Source organism: Marmota monax, unplaced genomic scaffold (assembly GCF_021218885.2).
Source record: "Marmota monax isolate L192 unplaced genomic scaffold, Marmota_monax_Labrador192_F-V1.1 WCK01_AAM20220418_F8-fsc00005, whole genome shotgun sequence".
Taxonomy (NCBI): domain Eukaryota; kingdom Metazoa; phylum Chordata; class Mammalia; order Rodentia; family Sciuridae; genus Marmota; species Marmota monax.
In genome coordinates this window covers 28,300,232-28,327,000 of record NW_026692254.1, presented here as the reverse complement: position 1 = coordinate 28,327,000, position 26,769 = coordinate 28,300,232, and the positions used below count along the sequence as shown (strand labels likewise).

Here is a 26,769-nt window from a genome sequence, read left to right as displayed (position 1 = left end):
AGGAGTGCTCTGTGGGTTTTTCCAAGGACAAGGGTCAGCCCCCTTCCTTAGGACAGGCCTTGAGGTAGAAGCTGCTGTTATTTATTTTTAAAAATGGAGTCACATTAGTTTTTCAGTGTATGTCTTCACTCCTGTGAAAATCCAGTCTCTTCTGTAGTTGAGCCTGGTTGGAAGAATGGTGCAGGTCTGGGACTTTTCACCTTCCAGGACCCTCCCTTCTCTCAGAGCCTAAACCAGGGTTCCAAGCTCAGAGGCCTCTGAAGCCTGAATGACAGGGCCCAAGCCAATCAGTGGAAAGTAAAAGCGGAGGCGCCCAGTACATCCGCTTCCCGTTAGCCCGGGAGTTCTGCGCATGTCCAGTAGTGAGCTACCGCTGTCAGCCTGAAGGAAGTAGTGAAGGAGCTAGAGATCCCGTCAGTCCTGGCTAAGGGCGAGGAAGGCCCTGTTACTAGGACTTTAGCTAGACTCTTAATGAGTGTTCCCTCGGTGGTTCTAATCCGAGCTCCTCCGCCCTGTGAGTGTCCATACTTACCGAAGGTTTCAGGCCCACTTTACAGATTAACTCAGCATAGGTCTGGCCGACCCAGCTGGACCCCCTGGGAGGTGAGCACTTACCTGCAGCCTCCCTAACAGTGACGTTACCGCGATAGTGGGGCCAAACAGTGATTGGCCCCAGGAAGGCTGCTGCAAGCCAATGGCCTCGCTTGGCGCGCGGCTCTTCAAAGCTGCTCTCCTCCGCGGCGCTACCTGGAGAAAGGACTTTCCTGAGGGATGGAGGGTACTGGGCCAGGATCAAGGTCAGAGACCCCTCCTGGGTTGGGAGCGGACACCGGGGGTGGGGGACCCATGAGCTGATTTCTGAGATTTGAAAATCCTTGTAAAATTCCTATCAAGCCTAACTTACCGAGAAAGTGGCATTGCTGTTGGAACCCCCAGACTGAACCTAATAAGCCAACAACATACCGAAGCCTTTATTTGCATTCATTACAATTCTGAGAGGTAGATACAAACAGCACCCGTCTCACCGCTTTTGTAAAACTGAAGAAATGGATTTGGATTCAGGTTAAGAACATCGGTTGGCTGCGGAGGCGCATGTGGGTGAGGCCGGAGCTGCCTCTCTACTTCCTCGGTTTTGTTGAGAACACTGTGCAGTCGGTGGAACTTGTGCTCAGCCCTCTTCCCCTGTAGTCAGGAGTATGACATTTCTTTCACTTTGTAGATAAGGAAGCTCCAGCTCCTGGGAGGCCAGAGACGCAGGGTGTCGCACCCTTGCTCGTCTGCAAGAAGCACCTGTGTTCCAGCCCTATTCCTGGGACCTTGCGACCCCAGCCGGGTGGCGGCGGGCAGAGGGCGCTGCGGAGCATGGCCGGAGAGCGACCCGGGGCTTGGTTCGGCTTCGGTTTCTGTGGCTTCGGGCAGGCGCTGGGCTCCAGACGAGGACGCCAGGTGCGCAGTCCTGAGCCGCTGCGGGCGGACGTCGACGTTTGTCGCGTTAGCGCGAGCTGGAGCTACACCGCCTTCGTGACCCGTGAGACCCTCACCTGATCCCGATTCCAGCCCCGCCCCTGGCAAACTACACCCTACCATATAGCCACTCCAGGATAGCACTCCCATTTTGGTCCCGTTCCCTCCCTAGCCATCCATTTTGGCACCCTGCCCCTGCCTAGACCCTACTCTGGTATGTGTCCCACCCCGGTCTGCCCACGCAGGTGCAGGTCGCTTGGAGCTGTCTGGCTCCACTAATGGAGCGGCAGACGACTGCAGGGATGCTTGGGCCTCGGAAGGACTCCTCGTGGTGATTCGCACCGGGACGGAGTCTGGGACTGAACTGCAGGCGTGGACGCCGGGCTCGGCGCTGCGTGGGGCGCCCCTTTGGACCCAGAAGCTGGCGCCTGAGGCTGAGGTGGAACACCAAGCACGAGATGAGTCTGGAGCTGGCTCGCTGCCCCTGCTGCCTGGCGCCTGCGCCTACGTGAGTCCGCAGCCACCCTTCAGCCGGACTCTGGTCCCGGAGCTGCGGGCACGCCAGCTAGAGCTGGGCGCGGAACACGTGTTGTTGCTGTGCGCTGCTGGTCAGGTGTTCTCCTGGGGCGGGGGCAGGTGAGGGCCAGCTGAATGCGATTAGGAGAAGCCGGAGGAGGGGCCCCTTAATGTGCCCAGAGCTGACTAGGGTTTCACCTGCTCAGGCACGGACAGCTGGGCCATGGGACGCTGGAGGCAGAGTTGGAACCAAGGCTTTTGGAGGCGTTGCAGGGCTTACCCATGGCCGAGGTGGCGGCTGGCGGCTGGCATTCTGTGTGTGTGAGTGGTGAGTGACCCAGTACTATTCTAGACTAGCTCATGATCTTTTTACACTCATGATCTTTTTACACCTCCCTCCTCTTCCAGTTTTGGTGGGAAGCCTCTTCAGGCCTCTTTTTAAACTCATCACACTTTAGTCAACACCCACTCATTTGTATGACTCCCCAGTGCTTCTCAAATTCAGTCCCTCTGCCTCCACCACTGCCCTCTCACACCTGGGCCGATTCAGATGTTTCTCTACTTCTATTACTGTTCTCAGTACCTCTCCCATCCACCTGCCCGCAGCCAGGGTCAACTTTCTGAAATACCCATCCAGGAAAACATGAAAGGATGAGGGGCAGCCCAGTCAAGGAGAACAGAGAAAAGACTGGAAGTTGCCCAGGTGGCTGTGATGTTTGGCACACTGGACCCTGAGATCCCTAGAGGGAGGATGAGGTTGGTGGGTGTGACTCTGGTGGTGGTGACCTAGAGTCAGATAAGGAGGTTCTGTTTTTTCTTTGTGGTGCTGGGGATTGAACCCAGGGCCTTGTGCATTGGAGGCATGCACTCTACCAGCTGAGCTATATCCCCAGCCCCAGGAGTTTCCCTTTGGATGTGTTGAGTTCAAAACCATATGGGTGGGGCTGGGGTTGTGGCTCAGCGGTAGAGCACTCTCCCAGCAAGTGCAAGGCCCTGGGTTCGATCCTCAGCACCACATAAAAATAAATAAATAAAATAAAGGTATTGTGTCTAACTACAACTAAAAAATAAATATTTAAAAAAAACAAAAAAAAACAAAAAAAACAAAACCATATGGGTGATCCAGGGACAGCTATTTCCTAGCCTCTTGGAGCCCACACAGAGCATGTGACTGGCAGTAGGTGATCTCTGTAGCTAGGGCTCTTAATCTGCTACTTACATCACTAGAGCTTTTTCAGTTACTTTCCCCATATTCTAATGTAATGGGCCTGGTTTGGCAGCCAAGCTGAAGAACCTTTGGGCTAGAGGGCATAGAACAGAGGACTGGAAACAGCCCAATGGTAGACCTCACACTTAAGGACCAGGATGAATTGGCATGCTTAGGTTTGGAGTACAGGTTGAAGCATGGAGGCATCAAACTATGCCTTCAAATCATCATTCTGCCCCTGTGATCTTGGGCCTGGTACTTAATGTCTCTGTGCCTTAGTTGTCTCCTGATCAAAGTGGTAATATTTGTAAAATAGGGGTATTGTCATATAATTTCTTGTGGGTTACTGTGAGGATTCAAGGATTATATTTTAAAAAGTGCATAAAAACCATCACAAAATAATAACCTTTATAAGGTTATCATTGTTAGCAAATTTTTAGCATTAGGGCCATTGCTTCAACATGATGGTATTAGAGCAGCAGTGGTACAGGAGAGGTGAGAGCTTCAAGAGGCAACAGGACTAGTGGCAGGTGGGGTTGAAAAGGGGCACAGGCTGCCTCATTGGGTTTGAAAGGGAAATAATACTGCAGAAATTCTGGGGTTACCATGGTGTGTTTGGGTGTGTGGGGGGATTGATTTAGCAACATAAAGAAAAAATGAAAATAGAGAAAGTCCAGCAGGGATTTAATTTAAGGGAAAGGTAACCAGAAAGAATTAAGGATCAGGGAACCTAAGACAAGTAAGCCACTAGAGTCTGAGGTCACCTTTGCCTGGAGTGCCACTTGGGCAGAGCAGGCTTTAGTAGTGCCCAGAAGCTGATGGGAGGGTTAGGAAAGTTTGGATTGGTGAACAGGGGTTCATGGTTATTTAATGGGTCCCCTTGATCTCTTTCAGAAACAGGGGATATTTATATCTGGGGCTGGAATGAATCGGGGCAACTGGCCCTGCCTGCAAGGAACCTGGCAGAGGATAAGAAGATTTTTACAGAGGAAGGTGAGGGTCAACATGACTTTCAGAGTCATCTCCTCACAATGTTGCTATCATTTCTTACTCCTGGATGTATGCTGGCTGAAGAGCTACAGTGCTCAAAAGCCTGATATCCTTGTCACCCCAGACTACAACACAGGATTTTGAGTCCCTTACTGGGAGCATTGGCAAGGCTAATGCCAGTCTCAGCACTGCGCAGCCTGCAAGCCTGTCAACTCTAACACTTCCTGTGAGTATGGTGGGAGCATCAGCTTTAAAGCCAGAGAATAATGTGCTCTGTAGATCTGTTGTAGCAATGAGATAATGTGTGAATAAGCTTAATACTCAGTGTTAATAATCATCAGTATAAACATTCCAAAACCACAGGTCTGAATGAAGATGGTTCTGAAGTGAATAGACTATCTGGGGCTGAGGATGGAGCCCCTGCTCCCTTCATATCTGTACAGCCCTTCCCAGCTCTATTGGATCTTCCCCTGGGCTCAGATGTAGTCAAAGCCAGCTGTGGATCCCGGCACACTGCTGTAGTGACAAGTGAGTGGGGCTGGGCAGGCTTTTCCAGGATGGACTGAAAAGGCATTCTACCTGTGTTCTAGCTGGAGCTACAGAAAAGGGAGTGGTCAACACTGGGGAAGGAGGTGGTGAGGAGAGGTGCGGGGGACGGAACCCAGGCCCTTGCACATGCTAAGAGCACTCTACCACTGAAGGTGCATCCTCAGCAAAGAGTATTATCTTTTTTTTTTTTTTTTTTTAGTTATACATAGACACGATATCGTTTTATTTATTGTTTTACGTGGAGCTGAGGATCAAACCCAGTGCCTCATGTGTGCGAGGCAAGTGCTCTGCCACCAAGTATAAGGCATCTTTACATACTTACTCATTTAATCAAGCTTCTATCCGCAAATAGCTTTAATAATAGCTCCCCAGCCTGTCAGGCCCAGAAGATTATGCCTCTTCCACACTCAGATACTGCCTCATCCAGTATCCTGATCTCAGTAGCTGTGAGATGCAGGCCACTCAGTTCACATATGGGAAGATAAACTTTTTCCACTGGATCCTTTACCACATCAAATTTGATTAGACAGTTGTAAAGAGAGAATATGTTGTTCCACACCACACATATCTTGTGAGGATTGTGACATGCTGGCTATGGGTTGTGCCAGGCCAGGCTAGACCAATGTCTTGCCAGAGAATAGAATAATACTGACAGCTATTTATTGTCCTTCTGGTTTTAGGAACAGGAGAGCTGTACACCTGGGGCTGGGGTAAGTATAAGAATTGTTTTCGTGACCCTTAAGCCAAGGGCAGGAAAAGCCTGGAAATAAAGATGGGTGACAAAGCTACATCATCTTGAAGAAGCAGGGTTCTCAACCTGATTACTGGAGGTGCAGAACTGAAAAGCTGTGTGCTCCCTTCCTGGGGTCTAAACAGATCTAGGCACACTCCAGAGAATGTCTACAACCAACAGAGAAATAGGAGATGACATCAGGACTGACAGGCTGGGGAGCTATGACATCTTGCTTTCTGCTATGTTGCCAAGGCTGGCCTTGAACTTGAGATCCTACTCCATCAGCCTCCCTGGTAGCTGGGATTATAAGTGTGCATGCAAGGGAGTGTTTAACAGCATTTATAAAACATGTTTGTGTGTTCTGGCACTAGGTAGAAAATGATAAAACGGAAATCTATGCTAAACATTTTGGTGTAGGTAGCAAGGAAGCTCGGAGGAACCTCTTGCCTGTAATGACTGGTTGCCACTGGACTTTTGGGACCCTGAGCCTGGCCCTAGAGGCTTTCTGGCTCCAGTCTCCTGGATTCACAGAGCAAGCACCAGCAGGGGGTGGGTGTAAACCTTATCCCCTCCTGGCTGCCGTCCTTGGGCTGCATGGAAAAGTAGCAAGGTCTATTGGAGAGGATGGCAAAGAGACTCATCTCACTTCAGGTAAATATGGACAGCTTGGCCACAAGGATAGCACCAGCGTGGATCAGCCCTGCCTTGTGGAATACTTTGTAGAGAAACAGCTCCAAGTGAAGACAGTCACCTGTGGGCCATGGAACACCTATGTGTATGCTGTGGAAAAAGAGAAGACCTGACATGTGTGTATGTATGTATTTAAGTTATAAAATATAGAAAAGTGAACAAAATATATGTTAGAAAATTATAAAGTTAACAATTGTGAAACTCCCTTTTGGGAGGTGAGGAGAGAAAAAAAGAACTCCTTTTCAGGTTAGGGAAAACCATTGCCAGCATCCAATGTCCCTGCATTTGTCCCTTTCCATCACAGCACTCCCCTTCACTTTAGAGCAGGGGCCTTAACTTTGCTGCACTATAGAAACACTTGGAGAGCACTGGAAACTTTGATGACACAGGTCAGTGTCCCAGATGATGAATCAGAAACTCTGTGAGGCCTAGACATAGATGGGTTTTGAAGTTTTCCCACTAAATCCCATTTTTTTTTTTTTGTCCCGAGGACTGAATTTAGGATCTTGCACACTCTAGGCAAATACTCTACCACTGAGGTACACTGCTACCCTTTTTTGAGACAGGGGTCTTGCTACGTTTTCACCCCAAGCCTGGGCCTAGTCAGTCATTTTCTATACAATGGTGATTGTGCTTCAATAAGTAGAATCATGGGGTAGAAAAAGAAATTAGGTCCCAGATGTTAATATTTGTCCTAGGCTGGCCTGGAACTTGTGATCCTCCTTTCTCAGCCTCCTGAGTCACAGGGGTTATAGATGTGTGCCACCACTCTCACCCAGATGATTTTAATGTACAGCCAAGACTAGGAACCACTATAGGTCATTTTTTTCACTCATTTCCCTGTAATTCATCAATATGTTGTATTTTCGTTTGATTCAAAATGTTCTGATTTCCCTTGAGAATTTGCCTTAATTTCTAAGTATGTGTACTTCCTAAGAAATTTTCTATTATAGTTTGATTCCATTATGGTCAGGAACATTTTATTTCAATCATTACAAGGCATATATATATATATATATATATATATATATATTTTTTTTTTTAGTTAGACATAATACCTTATTTCACTTATTTATTTTTATGTGGTGCTGAGGATCGAACCCAGGGTCTCATGTATGCGAGGCGAGCGCTCTACCGCTGAGCCACAAGCCCAGGCCTCAATCATTACAGTTTTTAAGACAAATTTGTTATGATTTATTTGACTATTTTGATGAATGTGGCTTTTACTAGTAACAGATTTTGGTTGGAGTTCTCCACACTTAGGTCTGGCTGATTGGTGCTAGGGTAGTGTTTAGTTCGTCTAGTCTTGCTGATTTTTACCTAGCTATTCTGTATTGCTGGGAGAGGGTTGTTAAGTCCTTGACTGTGGATTTGTCCATTTTTCTTTTCAGTTCTACCAGTTTTAGCTTTGTCTGTCTTGAAGCTGCTTTTAAAATATAGACACATTTAGAAGTGGAACATCACTGAAAGTGGCAAAGTAAGAAAACTCTGGGTTCATCTCCCACAAAACCAACTAATAAATTGTATGGTCTTTTTCAAAGAATTGTGGTTGTGGGTTTTGACTTATCCGGTAGGCTCTCAAGAACTGGATGGTTTTATTTATATTTTTTCTTTCTTTTAATATTTTTTTAGTTGTAGATGGACAAATACCTACCTTTCTTTCGTTTTATTTGGTGCTTAGGATTGAACCTGGGCCTTGCACATGCTAGGTGAGCGCTCTACAAGCTCAGCTCTTTTTTTTATTTGTTCTTTTTGGATTTACATGACAGTATATTTCAATATGTACATATTGTACATACACAGAGTATAACTTATTCAGGATCTCATTCTGAAACTCTTTTTTTTTTTTTTTTTTTTAAAGAGAGAGAGAGAGAGAGGGAGAGAGAGAGAATTTTTTAATATTTATTTTTTAGTTCTCGGCGGACACAACATCTTTGTTTTTTGTATGTGGTGCTGAGGATCGAACCCGGGCCGCACGCATGCCAAGCGAGCGCGCTACCGCTTGAGCCACATCCCCAGCCCCCTGAAACTCTTTTTAAAAGTACAAGTACTGGCTGCAGCAATCTGGGACAAGGGACAAATAGTTGGCATAAGCAATAAACATAACTTCTGGAGATGAAGAGGTCAGGAAAGGAGATACACAGAGGAAGGGTTTCTTTTTTTTTTTCTGTTTTTTAGTTTTTGGCGGACACATCTTTGTTTATATGTGGTGCTGAGAATCGAACTCGGGCCGCACGCATGCCAGGCGAGCGCGCTACTGCTTGAGCCACATCCCCAGCCCCCAGAGGAAAGGTTTCTAAAAGCTCTCATATGCTAGGGATTGAGAAGGCTAGAACACAGGCCAAGACTAGATACATTACTCAGCGAAAAGCCTGTAAAAATAATAAATTCCTCTGGATAGCTGCAAGTTCTGTGCAAGCAAGAATTAAAGATTAAGGCAGGGCTGGGGATATGGCTCAAGCGGTAGCGCGCTCGCCTGGCATGCGTGCGGCCCGGGTTCAATCCTCAGCACCACGTACAAAGATGTTGTGTCCGCTGAAAAACGTTAAAAAATAAAAATAAAAATAAAAATAAAAATTCTAAAAAAAAAAAAAAAGATTAAGGCAGAGTTATAAATAACTGGCTAAGTGTTGAACAAGTGTTCCATTTTAACAGTCAAAAACTGGGGCACATCCCAAAGGTAAATACACACACACACACAAAACAAACATGAATAAACTGATATATATCATATATCCCTATTATATGGTATATAATTCTACTGCTCGGCAGAAGGGAATGAATTGTGGATACAAGCAACAACATGGATGAATCTCAAAATAATGAAAGTAGTACTGGAAGAATGAGATCAAACAGGAATATATTTTATAGATTCTCCTTATATGGGCTGGGGTTGTGACTCAGTGGAGAGTGCTTGCCTAGCATGTGTGAGCCATTGGGTTCAACTCTCAGCACCAGAAAAAAATGAATAAATAAGATAATGGTAATGTGTCCATTTACAAAAAAAGAAAAAAAATTCTTATATAAAAAACTTTGGAAAACGCAATCTATGGCATCAGAAAGCAAATCAGCAGTTGCTGTCAGGGTGAAGATTTCACAGATGTGCACTTTATCAATTTATCAAAGTATACAGTTTTGCTAGTGCAGTTTATGTCAGTTATACCTCAAAGCTTATTACTGTTTTTTTTGTTTGTTTGTTACTGGGAATTAAACGCAGGGGTGTTCTGTTACCCTACAGCCTCAGCTTTTTTTTTTTTTTTTTTTTTTGAGATAGTGTCTTGCCAAGTTGCTGAAGTTGGCCTCAAACTTTGCAGTGCTCTTACCTCAGCCTTCCAAGTAGCTGGTGCTACAGGTGTGTGCACCACAATGCCCAGCTTATAAAGCTCACTTTTATAAAAGCAATTCCTGTTAATATGACAAGTGATAGGGGCTGGGGTTATAGCAGAGCACTTGCCTCACACATATGAGGCACTGGGTTCTATCCTCAGTACCACATAAAAATACATAAAGATGTTGTGTCCATCTTTAAAAATATAACAAATGACAATGAATTAGAAAGATTCCTAATCCTTCAGTTGTTGGAGTTATGGAAAAAGATCTTTGAGAGAAATAAAGAATGGGAGTTTCTTAATTTAGAAATGCAAAAAAGAAACCAGGTACAATGGTTCATGAGGCTGTGAGGCAGGAGGATCTCAAGTTCTAGGCTAGCCTGGGCAACTCAGCAAGACCCTGTCAAAATTAAAAAAACAAAACAAAACAAAGAAGGACTGAGGATGTAGCTGAGTGGAAAAGCATCCCTGGGTTCAACCCCTAGTACTTCCTCCATTCCCAACCCCCCTGCCCCCCAAAAAAGGACACAAAATAACAAAAGTTCTAACTAGAAAAATTTCCATATATCCTTTTGGTCTTTTCTGTTTTCCATAGGCCAAATCAACCAAAAATTGGTTGTGGGGAAAAATAAACCAAGAAAAAAAAAAACGCCATGGTATCTTTTTGAAAGGTAACTACACACATTTTAATTTATTTTTAAGAATATATTTATATTTTAAAACAGGACATGACTAACAGCATGGCTTACACCTATAGACCAAGTCCACACTGGTAAGCTTTTGAGAACCATTTAATGTGTCAACAGTAGTACTGGCGCAGGCAGACAGTAAGAATAAATAATAGTGCTCCGGGAAGTGCAGTAGTGATGTTGAGGGTAGGTAAAGAAGGAGCCTCATCTGTGGAAGCTATAGCAGGAAAACGTCCCCAGTGGTGACATGTGCAAAGCTGCTCATCTCCACAACAGAAATGACCCAACCTACCCAGACGGCCTCCCAACTGGGCTGGCAGCTGCAGGGATAGAAGAACTTGGGCACAATGGGGCACAGTGGACCCAGAGAGAATTCTGAAGAAACAGTCCAGAAAAGCATGTGTGTCACTCACACACACCCACAAACGGATTGCACTGTATATATCACACACTGTACAATTTAACAAAGGTGCTCCCAGCCTCTCTGTCATCTTTGGCACTGTATCAGGCCACCTCAAATGCTGACACACAGACATCCTCATTGGGAGGGAGGCTGTCCTGATTGGTGGGGACAGGCCTTCTGGTGAGAGCAAAGCTATCATAGCTACATCATTAACTGAACACCCCTAGACAAAAAACAATGTTAATTGCTAATTACAAGTATACATGCCAAAATTACTTCATTTCTCATCCCCCAAGGTTGGGCCTAGTCAATCATTTTCTATACAATGGTGATCGTGCTTTGAAAAGTAGAATCCTGGAGTAGAGAAAGAAATTAGGTCCCAGATGCCAATATTTGTACTTACAGCTATAAACTAAGTTTTAAAATATTTCTTGAGTCAAAAAATAAAAGCAACTCTCTATGGACTCACTAAACCCATAACAGACTTTCAGTATCACTCTTGTTCATGTTTTTAAATTAGGCCCAAGGTAACAGAACCTGTCCAGGGTTTTAAGCGCATTTAAAGAAAAACTAGAGCCACCCCTGTATAATAAGTCCAATCTATGCACAGGAAGCCACAGTGGCTGGCTGGTCAGGGTTTCTCAGGCGTGGATGTTGGTTGAATTGAGGACTCGAGAAGTAGCTTCAGATTTGGAAGCCTTTGAAAGTTCTCGCTGTTGAAAAAATAAATAACATCAGTGGCAGTACTACTGCTCCTATCGTGCATGCCCTTCCTTTATAATCCTAGTTAAGTGTCAACAGAAAGTCCCCTGAGGAGTTTCTGAGACAGAGAGATCCCTAGTATGTTAGGAATAGGTGAGGAACTGAGCACCATTGGGTTAGTCATAGACTGAGCGCATGCACACACATGCCCCAGTCGCCTTTCCTCTGCCAGTCCAGTCAAAACTTCACCCAAGAAATCCCTTATACTTTGGCAACTCCAAGAGTAGTTCTGTAAACTAAGTAAGCAACAAGCTTTGTTTTCATGAGCCCTTAAACAATGGGCCAGACCATGTATCTACCAATCCCTGGGGCTGAGGGCCTTGTAACCTGCTGGTGATTTGATCTCATGCTGGAGCACATGGCATAAAAGCAGAAAGTAAAGCTTGAGTGACCCCTGAGAGAGACAGATATTAGTAGAGGTTAGTTTAGTCAGTGACTTTGGTGCTGCCTGATGGAGTGTTATTAGCTTTAACAACCAAAACAAATGAACCCCCCAAGATCAGCCATAGATAGGCAGTGGATAAAATGGGCCCCAAGTGGATAAAATAGGCCTTGGCTGAGCAAGCAAAAGAGAAAAACACGACCCTCTGTCCAGCACACAGCTGGCCAGAGTGGCACACTATTTCTATAGGTAGAACCACTACCAGGAATACAAACTGGAATAAACTGCCAGAATATGAAGCTGGCTTAAACGTTCCACACTAGCTATATAGCCCTGGGCAAGTGTCCCATTCTCCATCCTTTTTAAGAGAGAAGGCAGGGGCTGGGGTTGTGGCTCAGCGGTAGAGCACTTGCCTAGCATGAGCAAGGCCCTGGGTTTGCTCCTCAGCACCACATAAAAATGAATAAAGGTATTATATCCAACTACAACTAAAAAATAAATATTTGAGGGGAAAAAAAAGAGAGAGAAGGCAGCTTAGGCTTTAACTCTGTATTCCCCAAAGGGTAAGGGGCAGCCTCACTTCTGTTTCATGGCAAGACATGGAGGAGGAAGCTTGTTAAGGAAAGGCATTGCAGTAAAGTGTTAGTAAATGCAAAGCAGGATAGAAGGAGATAATCATTCTGGAAAAATTACTTTAATCCAGTGCTTCATAAATGCTTTAGCAGCTCAATGTGGTAGAAACAGGCAAATGTAGGGAAAAGACCAGTAGACAAAGTTTGAGATTCAGCCCTGAGTTAGTAAGACATATACTCCAGGAAATAATCAGCACACAGGCCAAGAACCTCATTATAAGCAGCACACAGCTGGGGCTCCCCTTTCCACATGATGGGGCCTCTATTCTTTCCAGCACATTTTAGGCCTTTGATATCACAATTGGGGAGAGTGAAAGTTTTCTTTTGTGAAATAATGTTTTTAAAATTCGTCACCTGACTTTAGATGGGGCTGAGAATCCAATTCAAGTCTGAACAAGTTTTTCTATTAGTCAGCAGGCTGACAGTCAGCCTATTATAGGAAACATAAGCCAGATACTTATTTTTGAAGTTTGTCATAGAATTCTTTTGTTAAAATAGTTCTGTAATAACACAGCTGAGATGATAGGTTAGTGCTGCCCTTTGCCCAGTTGAGAATGAAGCAAGGAGATGATAGACAAGTTTGGAAAAAGGGAACTGGACATGCAGGGGTTGCCATACAGACCTGAAGCCCAAAAGTGGAGCTGTCAGAGTGGGACGGATCCTTCTAAGAACAAAGAAGACAATTACCAAGAACTCCACCAAGAGAGCACCAGGGCAGTGATTAGAGAGGGTCACCTCCTGCAGCCAGGGAGTGGTATTATCTTAAGCAGAAGGATCCAAGTTAATGTCTAGTTGCTACTGCCAACTTCCCATACATTTCCTTTCAGCCACCCCCACCCTCACCTTCCTCATGTCAAGGCAGGAAAGGGATTCTCAGCCTCCAAGGTACCTGTGCTGACCAGATAGCCTGGGTGCCCTTGGAAAGACAATGACTGCCCCAACTGTGTGCTCCCCAGAGACTGGTAGATATTAGAAAAGGTGAATTACCGCAAACTCAGAATAGGTGCTGGCAACAGAATTAATGCTGAAGTTGCGCTGGAGAGGGGTCGAGTCAGGGTACCCACCACTCAGGATGCTGCCATTCAACTCCAAGTTCTCTTTGTTGGCTCCATGCCTACCGGCACGGGGTGTTTTCTTTCCAGAACAAGTGGAACTGACCACTGGCTAGAGTAAGGAAAGAGATCCATATGTCACCTTAAGATGAATGTATAAGCACACACACAAACTCAAGAGCTAATATCACATTTATATGTCTATAATTTATACTTTTGATTTAAAAACTACTTTTGCTTGATGCTAGGCAAGAGCTCTATCACTGCATTTTACCACTGAGATATACTCCTAGGCCCTTGAATTCTTAATGATTTTACAAAATACCTACCTTTGAGAATAGCCTGTAGGATAGCTAAATGGCTAAACATATGTTTTGGCAGAATCCCCCTCTCTCTTGAGTATCTGTGTCTAGTGACCCAGTGTCATTGGGCTGGAACCCATGTACAGGGGAACCTAGCTTAGCACCAGCTGAAGACTGGACCTGAGCTCACAGAGACCACAAGACCATCACCTGACCTTTAGTCTCGACACAGCCCAGGGTTTTCATAGTACCAGAGAGGCTAGGTGACGTTTTTTCTCATTGTTAGTTTTTTTTTTTTACTATTATCTAGTGATAATCTGACTTACGTCTGTCAACTCTGAGCATCTCACTGATAACCAAATTCAGGGAGATTAGAAATTAGGACATCTAGATTGAGGCATCTGGGTAACTAGGCGGTGCATACAGAGCTTGCTTACCTTGCTGCCAGAAGGAGGAAGTCGAGACACAGGGGAGCGGTAGACTGTCCCCCCAAAGACGGGCCTAATGCTACTATTGGCTGTAGCATTGGACATGGTAGTAGTGTTCAGCTAGAGAAGAACAGATACATTACTGATATTCAGCCTTTCCAGTAACCTATTTCTACCTAACAGGAAAAAGAATAGGGGAAATAGTCCAGTAAAGATGAGTCCACACAGTAAAGAACCTGCTGCATCTGATATATAGGACTCGAGGAAACGTGAAGTTTTCAAAGCCTGTTTATATCCAGCAGATGGAACTATAAAATAGTACAATCACTTATGGCATGAGACATTTATTATATGACCCAAACACTCTACCCAACAGAAATAAAAGCATATATCCATACGATACTTATTCATAAATGTTTATAGCAGTTTTATCTGTACTAGTCAAAAACCAGAAAGAATACTCAGCAGGATAAATGGACAAGCAGATTATGATTTGTTTATAGAATGCAATACTGCTCCACAATAAAAAGGAATGGCCTATTGATACACGCAACACCAAGGATGAACCTCAAAGAAATCAGGCTAAATGAAAGAAGCCATACACAAAAATATGTACTTATGATTCTATTTATATTAAATGTTAGAAAATACAAAACTACTCTCTTGTGACAGTTAAATCCCTAGTTGCCAGGAGCTGAGGAAGGATAAAACTTACAAATATGCAACATTAAATCCCATACAACAATAATGTACCAGTTAAAAAAAAAAAAGTAGTAATTGAATAAAAAGCAAGGGAAAAAAACACTCAACGTCTGAAAATTTGTTCAAGTATTGACAGAGAGTGGAGCCAATGATAACACTTAAGACACTAACGAGCTGCCATAATCGTATTGGAATCAGTGATTAATACAACCAGACTTTTGAAATATTTTACAGCATTCTTAGCAGCAAGAGCTGTCTCACATGTCTTTTTTTTTTTTTTTAAAGAGAGAGAGAAATGGATGTGTAATTGATGTGATTCTGCAATCTGTATACGGGGTAAAAATGGGAGTTCATAACCCACTTGAATCAAAGTGTGAAATATGATATATCAAGAACTATGTAATGTTTTGAACAACCAACAATAAAAAATTAAAAAAATAAAATAAAAAATAAAGAGAGAGAGAGAATTTTAATATTTATTTTTTAGTTTTTGGCGGACACAACATCTTTGTTTTATATGTGGTGCTGAGGACCGAACCTGGGCTGCATGCATGCCAGGCGAGCGCACTACCGCTTGAGCCACATCCCCAGCCCTCACATGTCTTTATATTCTTAGCATTGCTGATCCAAAACAAATCATAGAATTCAGTCTTAGTGGTATAATTTATGTTTGTAAAAGTTTATCACATTTCCATAATAAAAAAGTATGTAGATCAAATAGGGAACTAATTTAATAAATGACAATAGTTTTTAAGAGGATAGAATATACATGTAATAAAGAGTGTATATCTGAAGATAATTTGAAGCTATAAAAAGTCATAACCCGGGGGCTGGGGTTGTGGCTCAGCGGTAGAGTGCTCGCCTCAGACGGGCGAGACCCTGGGTTCGATCCTCTGCACCACATGAAAATAAATAAGTAAAATAGAGGTATTGTGTCCAACTACAACTAAAAAACAAATATTTTTTTAAAAAAAAGTCATAACCCGGGGCTGGGGTTGTGGCTCAGTGGTAGAGCACTTGCCTAGCACGTTGGTGACCCTGGGTTTGATCCTCAGCACTACATAAAATAAACAAAAGTAATGTGTACAACTAAACAAATACTTAAGGGCTGGGATTGTGGCTCAGTGGTAGAGCACTTGCCTAGAATGTGTGAGACACTGGGTTCGATTCTCAGCACCACATATAAATAAATGAATAGAGTAAAGAGATAATCAATGTAAACAAATACTTAAAAAAAAAAAGTCGGGCTGGGGATGTGGCTCAAGCGGTAGTGTGCTCGCTTGGCATGCGTGCGGCCCGGGTTCGATCCTCAGCACCACGTACAAACAAAAAGATGTTGTGTCTACCGAAAACTAAAAAATAAATATTAAAATTCTCTCTCTCTCTCTCTCTCTTTAAAAAAAAAAAAAAAAAAAAAGTCATATCATAACCCAGGTGGGCACAGAAAATCCCAATGACTTGGGAGGCTGTGGCAGAAAGATTGCAAGTTTGAAGCCAATCTTGGTAACCCAGTGAGATCCAGTCTCAAAAAGGGGTGGTAGGGAGTGGACTGAGGATATAGCTCAGTGGTAGAGTGTTTCTGGGTAGGTTCTATTCCCAGTAGTGGGTGGGGGTGGAATAACAGGGAAAAAGGTTAAGAAAAATATCAAAATTAAATAATGTGACCTCTATTATGTAAAAATACACTATTTAAGACTAGGCTGGACATGGTGCCAATGCAGACCTGAAGCCCAAAAGTGGTAGGAGGATAGCAAGTTTGAGGCCAGCCTTGGGAAAACTGAGTAAGACCTTGTATCAATATTTAAAGGATAGAAAGTAGCATAAGTCTGTAATCCCACCCACTCAGGAGGCTGAGGTGGTAAGATCTCAAGTTTGAGGCCAGTCTGGGCAACTTAGCAAGAACCTATCTCCATATAAAACAAGGCTGAGGATGTAGCCCAGGGTGGAACAGTTGCCTACCATGCTCAAATCCCTGGGTTCAGCCTCCAGCATTGGTGGGTGGGAGCAAAAAGAACACCAAATATTTACAGTGGCTCTATTGTAGTTATATTATAATGATTTAAAAAATAATGCACCACCTTGGGGCTGGGGATATAGCTCAGTTGATAGTGCTTGCCTCACATGCACAAGGCCCTGGGTTCGATTCCCAGCATACCCTCCCCCCCCCCCAAAAAGGAAAAAAACCCAACCAAACAAAAAATCCGTCTTATTAAAAAGAAAGTAAAATATGATTACTCCCTGACTTCCTGTTCTAGAGATTAAGGGATATTAAAAATTCCATTCATTAAGCATGAAAATTGTCTTTCACCCAGTACTGTGGGCATCTGGAAGAATTACAGGATGATGAACTTCTGAAAGTTTCATCATCAGAGAATGTTAGCAATTATTGGTCCCTAGGAGTTAAATGCCAGGACTCAACAAATGGCACACGTCAAAGCTGGTCACTCCTTTACTGTTGTGATAAACCAATACTAAAGATTAAACTACAGTCACCCATTTACTCTCAAATTCACTCAACCTGGAGAAGAAAACTGCTTTTCCAACTCAGCAGTACAGAGGGTGAGAGAGGACAAAGAACCCTATCTCCCCACTCCTTCACCAGCAGGGCTCCACAAAAGCCACATTTACCTTCCGCACTTTGCCTGGTGTGTTGGGAGCCAGTACTCGCCGCTTGCTGGGTGTCCGGGGAGCACTGCCATAGAGCATCTCTGCCTCTGTTTGCTTCTTGTTCTTTAGTTGCTGTATGAAAGTCAGAAGCAACAGTGATGAATCCCAGTAAGAAGTGGTTTTAGGATGGGAACAGAAGCAGGGCTAGAAGTCTAGAGCCAAGTCTGCAGCCTGAGTTAAAAGGAGCTGTTACAGACTACCTAATTCTTCTAAGAGCTCTGACAGACATGCTACGATGCATAAACTATCTTCCTCTTTTCCCAGTTTGTGTGTACACTTACTCTTTCCTGCTTGGCTCTCTCTTTCTCCAATCGATGCATCTCCCATTGTTCTGCCACATACTCCATGAATTTCTGCCCATTCACCTCAAATGTTTTTGACTGCTCCTGTTCCCACATTTCAATCCGTGCCTTCAACTCTTCTTCCAGCTGAGACCAGAAACAAGGACATGTTAGTTACTTTTAATCTTTGGGGTTGAAGCCCAAATGAAACGATTATCTTAAAGATTGACTACTTAAGCTGGGTGCAATGGCACATGACTGTAATCCCAGCTACTCAGAAGAATAAGGCAGGAGGATTTCAAGTTCAAGACGAGCCTAGGCAACTTAGCAGAATCCTGTCTCAAAGTGAAAAAGGTTTGGGTGTAGCTCAGTGGTTCAATCCCCAGTGCTACCACCACTGGGCAAAAAAAAACAAAAAAACAATGATTTTTTCCTTTTCCACAGCATTAGCATTCTAACTTCAGGGAGCTAGACCCATGGGGCTTCAGGTCAGAGTGACCAGAGATGGTTCATTTACAACACACAGAAAAGTAGAAGAAGGCAAGAACCCATAGTCTGAATACTGAGGTTTTGATGCCTGAAGCTGGAAACAGCATCAGTAAAATCAGTAACATTAACCAGACAGTGATTAATGTAAGCATAAGCATAAGCATGACTATGGAACCAGATTATCTGGGTTTCAGTCTGGACTCTACCTCTTACTAGCTGTGAAAATGGCAAGTTACCCCTTATTATCTGTAAAAACAATATCAACCTAAAGGGATATTGTCATATATATGAATAAATGAAAACATCTTGAAATAGTAACAACTCAAAAAAAAATGTGAAACATTACTATTATTAACATAGAAAATAAAGCCCACAGTAGTTTCTCAAAAGCTTGCCTATATTATGGGCTAAAATGTTGCCCAAAATTCATTTTGAAGTCCTAACCCCCAACACCTCAGAATGTAAGTGTTTCTGGATGGTCTTTTAAAAAAAGTAGTCCAGGGCTGGGCGTATAGCTCAGTTGGTAGAGTGCTTGCATCATAAGCACAAGGCTCTGGGTTCAATCCCTAGCACCACCAAAAAAAAAAAGGTAGTTGAGTTAAAATGAGGTCATTAGGGTGGGCCCTAATTCAATCACTGATGGTAATTAGGACACAAAGACACACAGAGGAAAGGTTATGTGAAGATCCAATCAGAATCTGCCATCTATAAGACAAGCAGAGGCCTCAGAAGAAATCCAGCCCTGCCAATGACATCTTGAATCTCAGACTACTGGCTTCAAGAATTGTGAGAAAGTAAATTTCTGTAGTATAAGCCACCTAATTTGTAGTCTTTAATTTGGTGGTTCCAGCAGACTACACCTTGGTGTTCAGTGGCCCTTTGCTTACACTGAAGGCCCAATGCATAAACTTTGGAAGAGAAGACATTTCTGGGGCAAATTAATACAAAGCAAAGGACATACAAAAAATTAAAGTATCTCAAGAGCCAAGTGCCAAAAACTCTTAGCAACAATATTACCTTAGGGAGTGTTTTCTGGAGCTTGGCTCGCTGCTTTTCTTCTTTTAGAAGGTTTCCTCCTCGGTTTACAAATCGACTTGGATCTGAAGCTTTTCTCTGAAAAATACATTTTATTTAATGATAGTATAACCTAGGATAGTCATACCAATTACTCCTCCTAAGCCCTCATAACATAATGTATATTATTAAATTGACCTGTAGAGTTTCACATTCTTGTCCACATTTAGCCATTAGAAATGGTGGCATTTTAAGCCATGGGCACTCCTGGGCATATGCAAGATCATCCACTGGGGGGTAGGAAAACTACAAGCTTCCTTCAATCTAAAAAATAACAGATAAATATAACAATGACTATAGGAAGCCATCCGGAAATGATGAGGACCTTTTTTTTTTTTAGCATTGCAACCGATGAGGGGGTAGATCTGGCACTGGGAGCTTCCCATGGCAGACTCACGGGAATAGATCACCTGAAGCGAGTGAACTCCCCTTCTCTACCAGAAAGGTCCCTCGCAGCACCTATGGGCATAACCCGCTAGGAACTGATCAGCCTTCTTGCCCCCACCTCTATCCTGTTTTGGTGAAGAACTTTCTATCGAAAGCCTTTGATGTTTTCCAATATAAATAAAGCAAATGTGGGCTCCTTTCTTTGTTAGAAGCTGGACCCATCTAGTTAGCTTTGTCTGTGTCTACCCCCTCATTGAAACTACTTTCTGTGTTCTGTGGTCATTTCGCTATTCTAGCTTTTATTTTTCAGCCAGCCCATCCCACCCAAGGGAAACCCATTCGCTAGCCCATGCAAGATGTGGGCAAGAAATGCCACTAGTTCCCTTCCTTGGTTTGGATGTCAGATGATGTTATTTTAATATACAAGGTGAGGAGGGATGGGCAGGCCTAAACTCAGGGCTTGTTGTGATACCTCTGCTTGCGCTTGTATTTCTAGCATACTGGCACAGAATGCAGCTTAAATGCACGTGGCCAGGAAATTTGCAGATAATCTGGGTTTCACTAAATTAACCTTCACAAGATAAACAAAAATTTAGAGGGCTGGGGTGTAGTTCAATGGCAGTGCGTGAGGTCCTGGGTTCAATCCTTGGCCTCAGTAAATAAGTGTGAAATGAGAAGCTCTGGGTTCACATTCCAACACTGCCCTCCCCACAAAAAAGCTTTTCTTGCCTGTAATCCCAGCAGCTCAGGAGGCTGAGACAGGAGGATCCCAAGTCCAAAGCCAACCTCTGCAATGGCAAGGCACTAAGCAACTCAATGAGATCCTGTCTCTAATAAAATACAAAGTTGGACTGGGGATTTCCTCAGTGGTTGACTGCCCCCGAGTTTAAAAAAAAAAAAAAAAACGTTTCTCATTTTTCTTAAATGTCTGGCTTTTGTTATTTTATAATGTATACACAATAATTTTGAGTATATAACTAGGCATTATAAACTGGGGGAATTACTGCTGGGCAGTGGTGCAAGCCTGTAATCCCAGCAGCTCGGGAGGCTTAGGCAGGAGGATCACTAGTTCAAAGCCAGCCTCAGCAAAACTGAGGCACTAAGCAACTCAGTGAGATTCTGTCTCTAAATAAAAGTAGGGCTGGGGATGTGGCTCACTGGTTCAATCCCGAGTTCAATCCCCGGTACCAAAAAATAAATTAAAATTTTTAGGGGCTGGGGTTGTGGCTCAGTGGTAGAGTGCTGGCCTAGCACGTGTGAGGCCTTGGGTTAGATCCTCAGCACCACATAAAAATAAATAAATAAAATAAAGGTATTGTGTCCAACTACAACTAAAAAATAAATATTTAAAAATAAAAAATAAAAAATAAAATTTTAAATCAGGGGAATTACTTAAAAGAATGGTGCAGGTAACTAGAAGCATTCTTGATAATATGTAGACCAAACTATTTCTCTTCAAGAGTGCTTGACAGGTCATAACTTATTAACAACAATAGCATGGCATAAGTAACTCCTTTATTTTTCTCATGTGTGGTGAGTTACACAAGGCTGCTGCTTTAGCTATGTTCATATTCACTCCCCCTCCTCCTGGTTTTCACCCAGAAGCAAGAAGCATCTAAGGACTAGTTGATCGTAAACGGCTGTAAGGTCTTGCCAGGTTCTCTCCATCTGAGTCCTAGCTTCCTGCCTATAAACTTGAAACTTGAAAGAGTTCAGCTTAAAAGTCTACAGACCCTTATGAATGCTAATAGAGTCAGCATGAACCTAATAACAATTTTCTCCTTAAATTTTGTGCTGTTGGTGCTTCATTTCTCTCACCCCAATCCCAGCCCTGAATTCTAAAATGCTGTTTGTGCTATCTGTGAGAAGGAATTCAGAGAATACAAATTCATCCTGATATCTAGTTTTCTAGGAAAACAGCAAAAGTAGCAATAGTAGAGAAGTTAGTTGACTTCCTTAGTAACAGAACCAGAATTTGCCTGGGACAGCGTTACTCAGACTTACCAGCCACTGGTATGGCACATAAACACAAGTGCTGTGAAGAGAGACTGGGAGGAGCCCTTAATTCAGGGTCAAGAGGGCAATGCCACCTTTGTTCTTTCTCTACCATGCTGCCCGAAATGTGGCCCTTCAGGTGGGAGCTCTAGCAACCAGCTTGGCCCTGAGGACGAGGTCCCCACTTAGTGGTGGGGAGCCCAGAGCTGGAGAAGCCTGCTCTATCCACATCTGGGCTTCCTTCAAGCAAGAAACTTCTATCTTCTTTAAGCCATTAATTTATAGGACATTAGAAACCTGGTAACTGGCCTTGCTTGCTATTTTTCCCCCAAAGCTGGGGATTGAACCCAGAGTCATATCTATGCTAGGCAAGCATTCGCTCACTGAGCCATATCTCCAATGCAGGGCATGTTTTCTCAACCCTTCATTTCACTCTTAAGAAAGCAGACAAGTAGCCAGACACCATGGCACATGCCTGTAATCCCAGAAGCTTGGGAGGCAGAGGCAGCAGGATTGAAAGTTCAAAGCCAACCTCAGCAACAGTGAGGTGCTAAGCAATGCAGCAAGACCCTGTCTCTAAATAAAATACAAAAATGGCTAGAGATGTGGCTCAGTGGTCGAATGCCCACTCCTGAGTTCAATCCCTAGTACCAAATTAAAACAGGGGCTGGGATGGTGGCTCAGCAGTAGAGCGCTCGCCTAGCATGGGCGGGACCCGAATTCAATCCTCAGCACCACATAAAAAAATAAAGGCATTGTGTTGTGTCCATCTACACCTAAAAATAAATATTAAAAAAAAAAAAAAAAAAAAAAAAGCAGACAAATAGGGCATACCTCAAATTCTAAGAAAAGCTTCCAGCTCTCTTCCCATTTCTGGACACCTTCAAAGAGTTCTTTATGAACTTCATAGTAGTTTCTTAACCGCACAATCTCAGCATCATGTAGTTGGAGCAGATTTTCTGTGTAGTCCTCTGCAACATAAAGACCCAGTAGTTAAAAATTAAAATTACTCAGGACTGGGGTTGTAGCTCAGTGGTGAAGTCCTTGCCTAAAACACTGGGTTTGATCCTCAGCACCACATAAAAATAAATAAAGGTATTATATTCATCTTCAACTAAACATTTTTTTAAAAAATTAGTCTAATATCCCAATTTACTATCCACAACTTCCCTAAAATGGAAATAGATGTGTGTGTGTGTGTGTGTGTGTGTGTATATATATATATATATATATATATATATATATATATATATATATATATATATATTTTATAATATAGGAGTAAGTGGCTAATAAAAAATAAAAGCCAGGACTGGGGGTGTAGTGCTAGGCATTTACCTGGCATGCATGAGGCCCTGGGTTTCATTCCATGCACAACGGAAGAGAAAAAAATAAAAAGCTGGGCATGGTGGTGCGTGCCTATAATCCCAGCAACCCAGGAGCCTGAGGTAGAAGAATATTAAGTTTGAGGTCAGCTTAGGCAACTTAGTGAGACCTTGGTCTCAAAACAAATTTTAAAAGGGATGGGATGTAGCTCAGTGTTAAAGCCCCTCTGGGTTCAATCCCCAGTACTGAAAAAATAAACCATCAATAAAATAATATGTTTGTCATAATTAGCCTGAGGGGACTAAGTACCTAGGGTATGGACAAAGAGTAGTCTCCAAGGGTATTCTCCAAAATCTGTGTTATCTTTTGCTTTGTCTTAGTTTCTTTTGTATTCTTCTCTCTGCCTTATCCAGACAATAGAGGATCAGGTCACAAAACTGTTTAAAAACTTGCTGAATTTAGTTAGAACAGCTTAATTTTATGTTCAGTTCAGCCTGGAATTCCACTGGGCTCTAGGAGTCAGACTCCTCTAGGCTCAAATAGGCTAATGCATTTACCTGCTATATGCCTGAGTTAAGCTGATCAACATTTATGTCCCTTACTGTCCTCATCTCCCGACATGAAGATTATGTGAGATAATATAGTTAAGAATTGGCTGTATCTATTCAGATAAGGAAATAGAGGCTTCCCGGTGAGTGTCTGGGTTTATAAAAGAGCAGTGAGTAGACCACATGAAATTCACTGCTGTACTAACCAGCATAGTAAGGGGCAAAAGCTCGTCTCTGCTCCTGGCTATAAAAACACTGGTCCCAATACTGAGCCAGCTCTACTCGAATTGCCTCAATCACTTTCTTCATGTTTTGCATTTTCAGTTCTTCGAGCCGATCCACTTCTAATTGCAGCTGAAAGAAAAAGACATATTAAAGGTATTCACCATACTTTCATATTCACTTAGATTAAAAGTTCCCCCTTTTTAGTTGTTTTTGTTTCCTTTAGGGTACTGGGGATTGAACCCAGATATGCTTTACCACTGTTACATTCCCAGCCCTTCTTATTTTTTGAGACAGGTCTCACTAAGTTGCAGAAGCTGGCCTCAAACTTGTGATCCTCCTGCCTCAACCTCCTAAGTCACTAGGATTATAGACGTACCCTCGGTGCTTGGTATTTTGCCTTTTAAAATAAAATTATAACACATAATACTCTGTAACAATCATATTATAGGAGCCAGAATACAGAAGATAGAAGATAAGCAGGCCATTTCCCCCTTTTCTGACACTTTTAAGAGTAGGTAGGCCCAAGGGAGAAATAGGTAAGGATGTTGGACTAGACTCAGGAAGACTCACAGAAGACTGCTTACCCAGCACCCATTCAGTTTCTTACCGCTTTCCTGACCTTGGCTTTTGACCCAGTCATAACCATTGCCACAGCTTCTCTCTCTTCTTCAGGTATCTGCAACCTGTCCCAGAGTTCCCGGATTTGAGCACGAAGTCCCTCACACACTGCTTCATTTTGTGATTTTTGCATTTCCAGCTGTATCAAGGAAAGGCTGTGGTTAAAGCAAAATAGTAACACACAAAAGGCTAGTCCTCTGTAGCAAGGAATGTCTGGACCCAAATGAAGAAGAAGCATTTATACTGTGATTCCCATTTTTTTTTTTTTTTGGTACCTGGGATTGAACTCAGGGGCACTCAGCCACTGAGCCACATCCCCAGCCCTATTTTGTATTTTATTTAGAGACAGGGTCTCACTGAGCTGCTTAGTACCTGGCTTTTGCTGAAGTTGGCTTTGAACTCGCAATTTCCTACCTCAGCCTCCTGAGCTGCTGGAATTATAGGTGTGCACCACTGTGCCTGGCTTCCCAAGAGAAATTTTTTGATGCATTCTGAACATAAGATGTAAAGCTGTCACTATGGGAGGATCTCAGACCTCAAGAACAGGATTCCAATGTTGAATTGAAAGTTTTTTTCAATCAAACAGTATGCTTGGGGCTGGGGATTATAGCTCAGTGGTACAGCGCTCACCTATCAAGCTTGAAGCCCTGAGTTCAGTCCCCCATATCATCAAAATAAATGAATGAATAAATAAATAAATATAAAAATAGTTATTTAAAAAACAACTATGTATATCAAATGGATGTCATTTCATCTGATTGTAATTTCATATTCTTAGAATATTTTATCTCTTATTTACTCATAAATTAAGGTGTTTTTTTTTAATTCTTTTTTAGTTGTAGATGGACACAATATCTTTATTTATTTATTTTTAAGTGGTGCTGAAGATCGAACCCAGGGCATCACATGTGTGAGGCAAGCGTTCTACCACTGAGCTACAACCCCAGCCCCAAGGTTTATATTTTTTTAAAAAAGAAAAAAATCAGGGCTTGGGGTAGAGCCCAGTGGTAGAGCACTTGCCTAGCATTTTTGAGACCCTCAGGGTTCAATCCTTAGTACCAAAAAAATAAAACCGAGATCATATATCCTAAGTTACTATTTTTATTCTCCCCTACTCTCTTAATGTACATTGGCACTTATTTAAGACAGAAGGAAAAGCTGCCAGTTTTTTCAAGATGCTACACACTATTGAGATCCAGGGTCTTAATTTGAGAAGATATTACCTGCCGCAGCAACTTTTGTAGTGTTGCAATATTCTCCAAAGACAAACAAAAGGCATCTTCATCTTCACACACCACATCTCTTTCAAAGCTTGTGTCCGGTGTGTGATCTAATTCTTCCATACACAGTATGATCTGTCTCTTTATGTTGACAAACTCTTCACGCCTAGATGCCTATTAAAAAAAATAATAATTAAAGTAACCTATAGGAAGGCCAGAAGGACTTTTGGGAAGTATAAATGCAGGTAGTGTACCTTTGTTTCCCTCAGTGTTGCCACATGTTGTCTGAACTGGTTCAGTTCTTCTAAAGTGGGAACAGAAGTATTATCAATGTCATAGTGGGGCATGCAAAGAATTTCACACAATTCTTGATCTTGTTCTTGAAGTAGCTTCAGTTCCTGTTTTCTCTCCTTTTTCTGTTTTCGCATCAATTCTACCTGAGTGCGCAAATCTTTTTCTAGTTGCAAGATAGTTGTTTCTCCTTCTTCCTGTATAAGACAGTATACCAATGTTACAAGGTTTCAAGTAATTCTTTCACAGGAATCACTTGAGAAGGACAGTGGAAGAGAATTGATAGACTTTCAGTTAAATTTACAAATAAATCAACTCATAACCAATAGAATATGGCACAAAGAAGAACTCCTAAGGAAGGTCCCAAATGAGGAAAGGTTAATAGATACCAGGTCACTTTTTATAAAAATAAAGGTCAATTGACAACTAAAAAAATGTTTTACAAAATTTTTTTGGATTAAGTACAGATAGTCACCAACTTAACAGTTTCTGTCTCTCTCTCTTTTTTTTTTTTTGGCAGGGGGTACTAGGGATTGAACCCAAAGACATTCAGTCATTGAGCCACATCCCTTGCCCTTTTTTATTTTCAGACATGGTCTCACTAAGTTGCTGAGGCTGGCTTTGAACTTGAGATCCTCCTGCCTCAGCCTGCCAAACCGCTGGGATTAAAGGTGCTAGGATTACCAGGCTTAATTCCCCCTACCCTCTGGTGCTTTAACCAATGAACTACACTTCTCTATCCCTTTTGATTTTGAGATAGTGTCTCACTAAATTGCTGAGGTTGGCCTTCAATTTGGATCCTCCAACCTCAGTAACTG

The 26,769-nt window shown here is 42.8% G+C and overlaps 2 protein-coding genes across 12 annotated transcripts in view; one reads left to right on the top strand and one right to left on the bottom strand.

Moving 5' to 3' along the window:
* Positions 1-348: 348 nt before the first annotated feature.
* Positions 349-25,119, top strand: Rccd1 (RCC1 domain containing 1). Of its 8 annotated transcripts, none has more exons than XM_046437771.2 (10): positions 349-797; positions 1,220-1,528; positions 1,710-2,100; positions 2,187-2,308; positions 4,082-4,180; positions 4,541-4,705; positions 5,407-5,436; positions 5,877-6,008; positions 6,111-6,269; positions 24,495-25,119. In XM_046437771.2, exons 1-9 carry the CDS (start codon positions 695-697, stop codon positions 6,260-6,262), a joined length of 1,503 nt encoding a protein of 500 aa, XP_046293727.1. In that variant the 5' UTR covers positions 349-694; the 3' UTR covers positions 6,263-6,269; positions 24,495-25,119. The 8 variants fall into 8 exon arrangements, with proteins under 8 accessions (XP_046293727.1, XP_046293728.1, XP_046293751.1 ...); XM_046437772.2 differs by having other exon boundaries at positions 6,111-6,273; XM_046437795.2 differs by lacking the exon at positions 24,495-25,119 and adding an exon at positions 23,922-23,943.
* Prc1 (protein regulator of cytokinesis 1) overlaps positions 10,138-26,769 on the bottom strand; it is a 29,013-nt gene continuing 12,381 nt past the window's right edge. The window contains exons 4-15 of one of the 4 annotated variants that reach the window (XM_046437742.2): positions 25,915-26,148; positions 25,664-25,834; positions 24,430-24,579; positions 23,804-23,951; positions 22,558-22,694; positions 19,285-19,380; positions 17,779-17,925; positions 17,459-17,569; positions 14,138-14,248; positions 13,334-13,510; positions 12,969-13,010; positions 10,138-11,283 (exon numbers count right to left, since the gene is read on the bottom strand). In XM_046437742.2, the coding sequence (XP_046293698.1) occupies positions 11,212-11,283; positions 12,969-13,010; positions 13,334-13,510; positions 14,138-14,248; positions 17,459-17,569; positions 17,779-17,925; positions 19,285-19,380; positions 22,558-22,694; positions 23,804-23,951; positions 24,430-24,579; positions 25,664-25,834; positions 25,915-26,148 (1,596 nt within the window). In that variant the 3' untranslated portion in view covers positions 10,138-11,211. The remainder of the gene's footprint in view (positions 11,284-12,968; positions 13,011-13,333; positions 13,511-14,137; positions 14,249-17,458; positions 17,570-17,778; positions 17,926-19,284; positions 19,381-22,557; positions 22,695-23,803; positions 23,952-24,429; positions 24,580-25,663; positions 25,835-25,914; positions 26,149-26,769) is intronic. The other 3 variants (XM_046437751.2, XM_046437759.2, XM_046437764.2) reach the window with 3 other exon arrangements.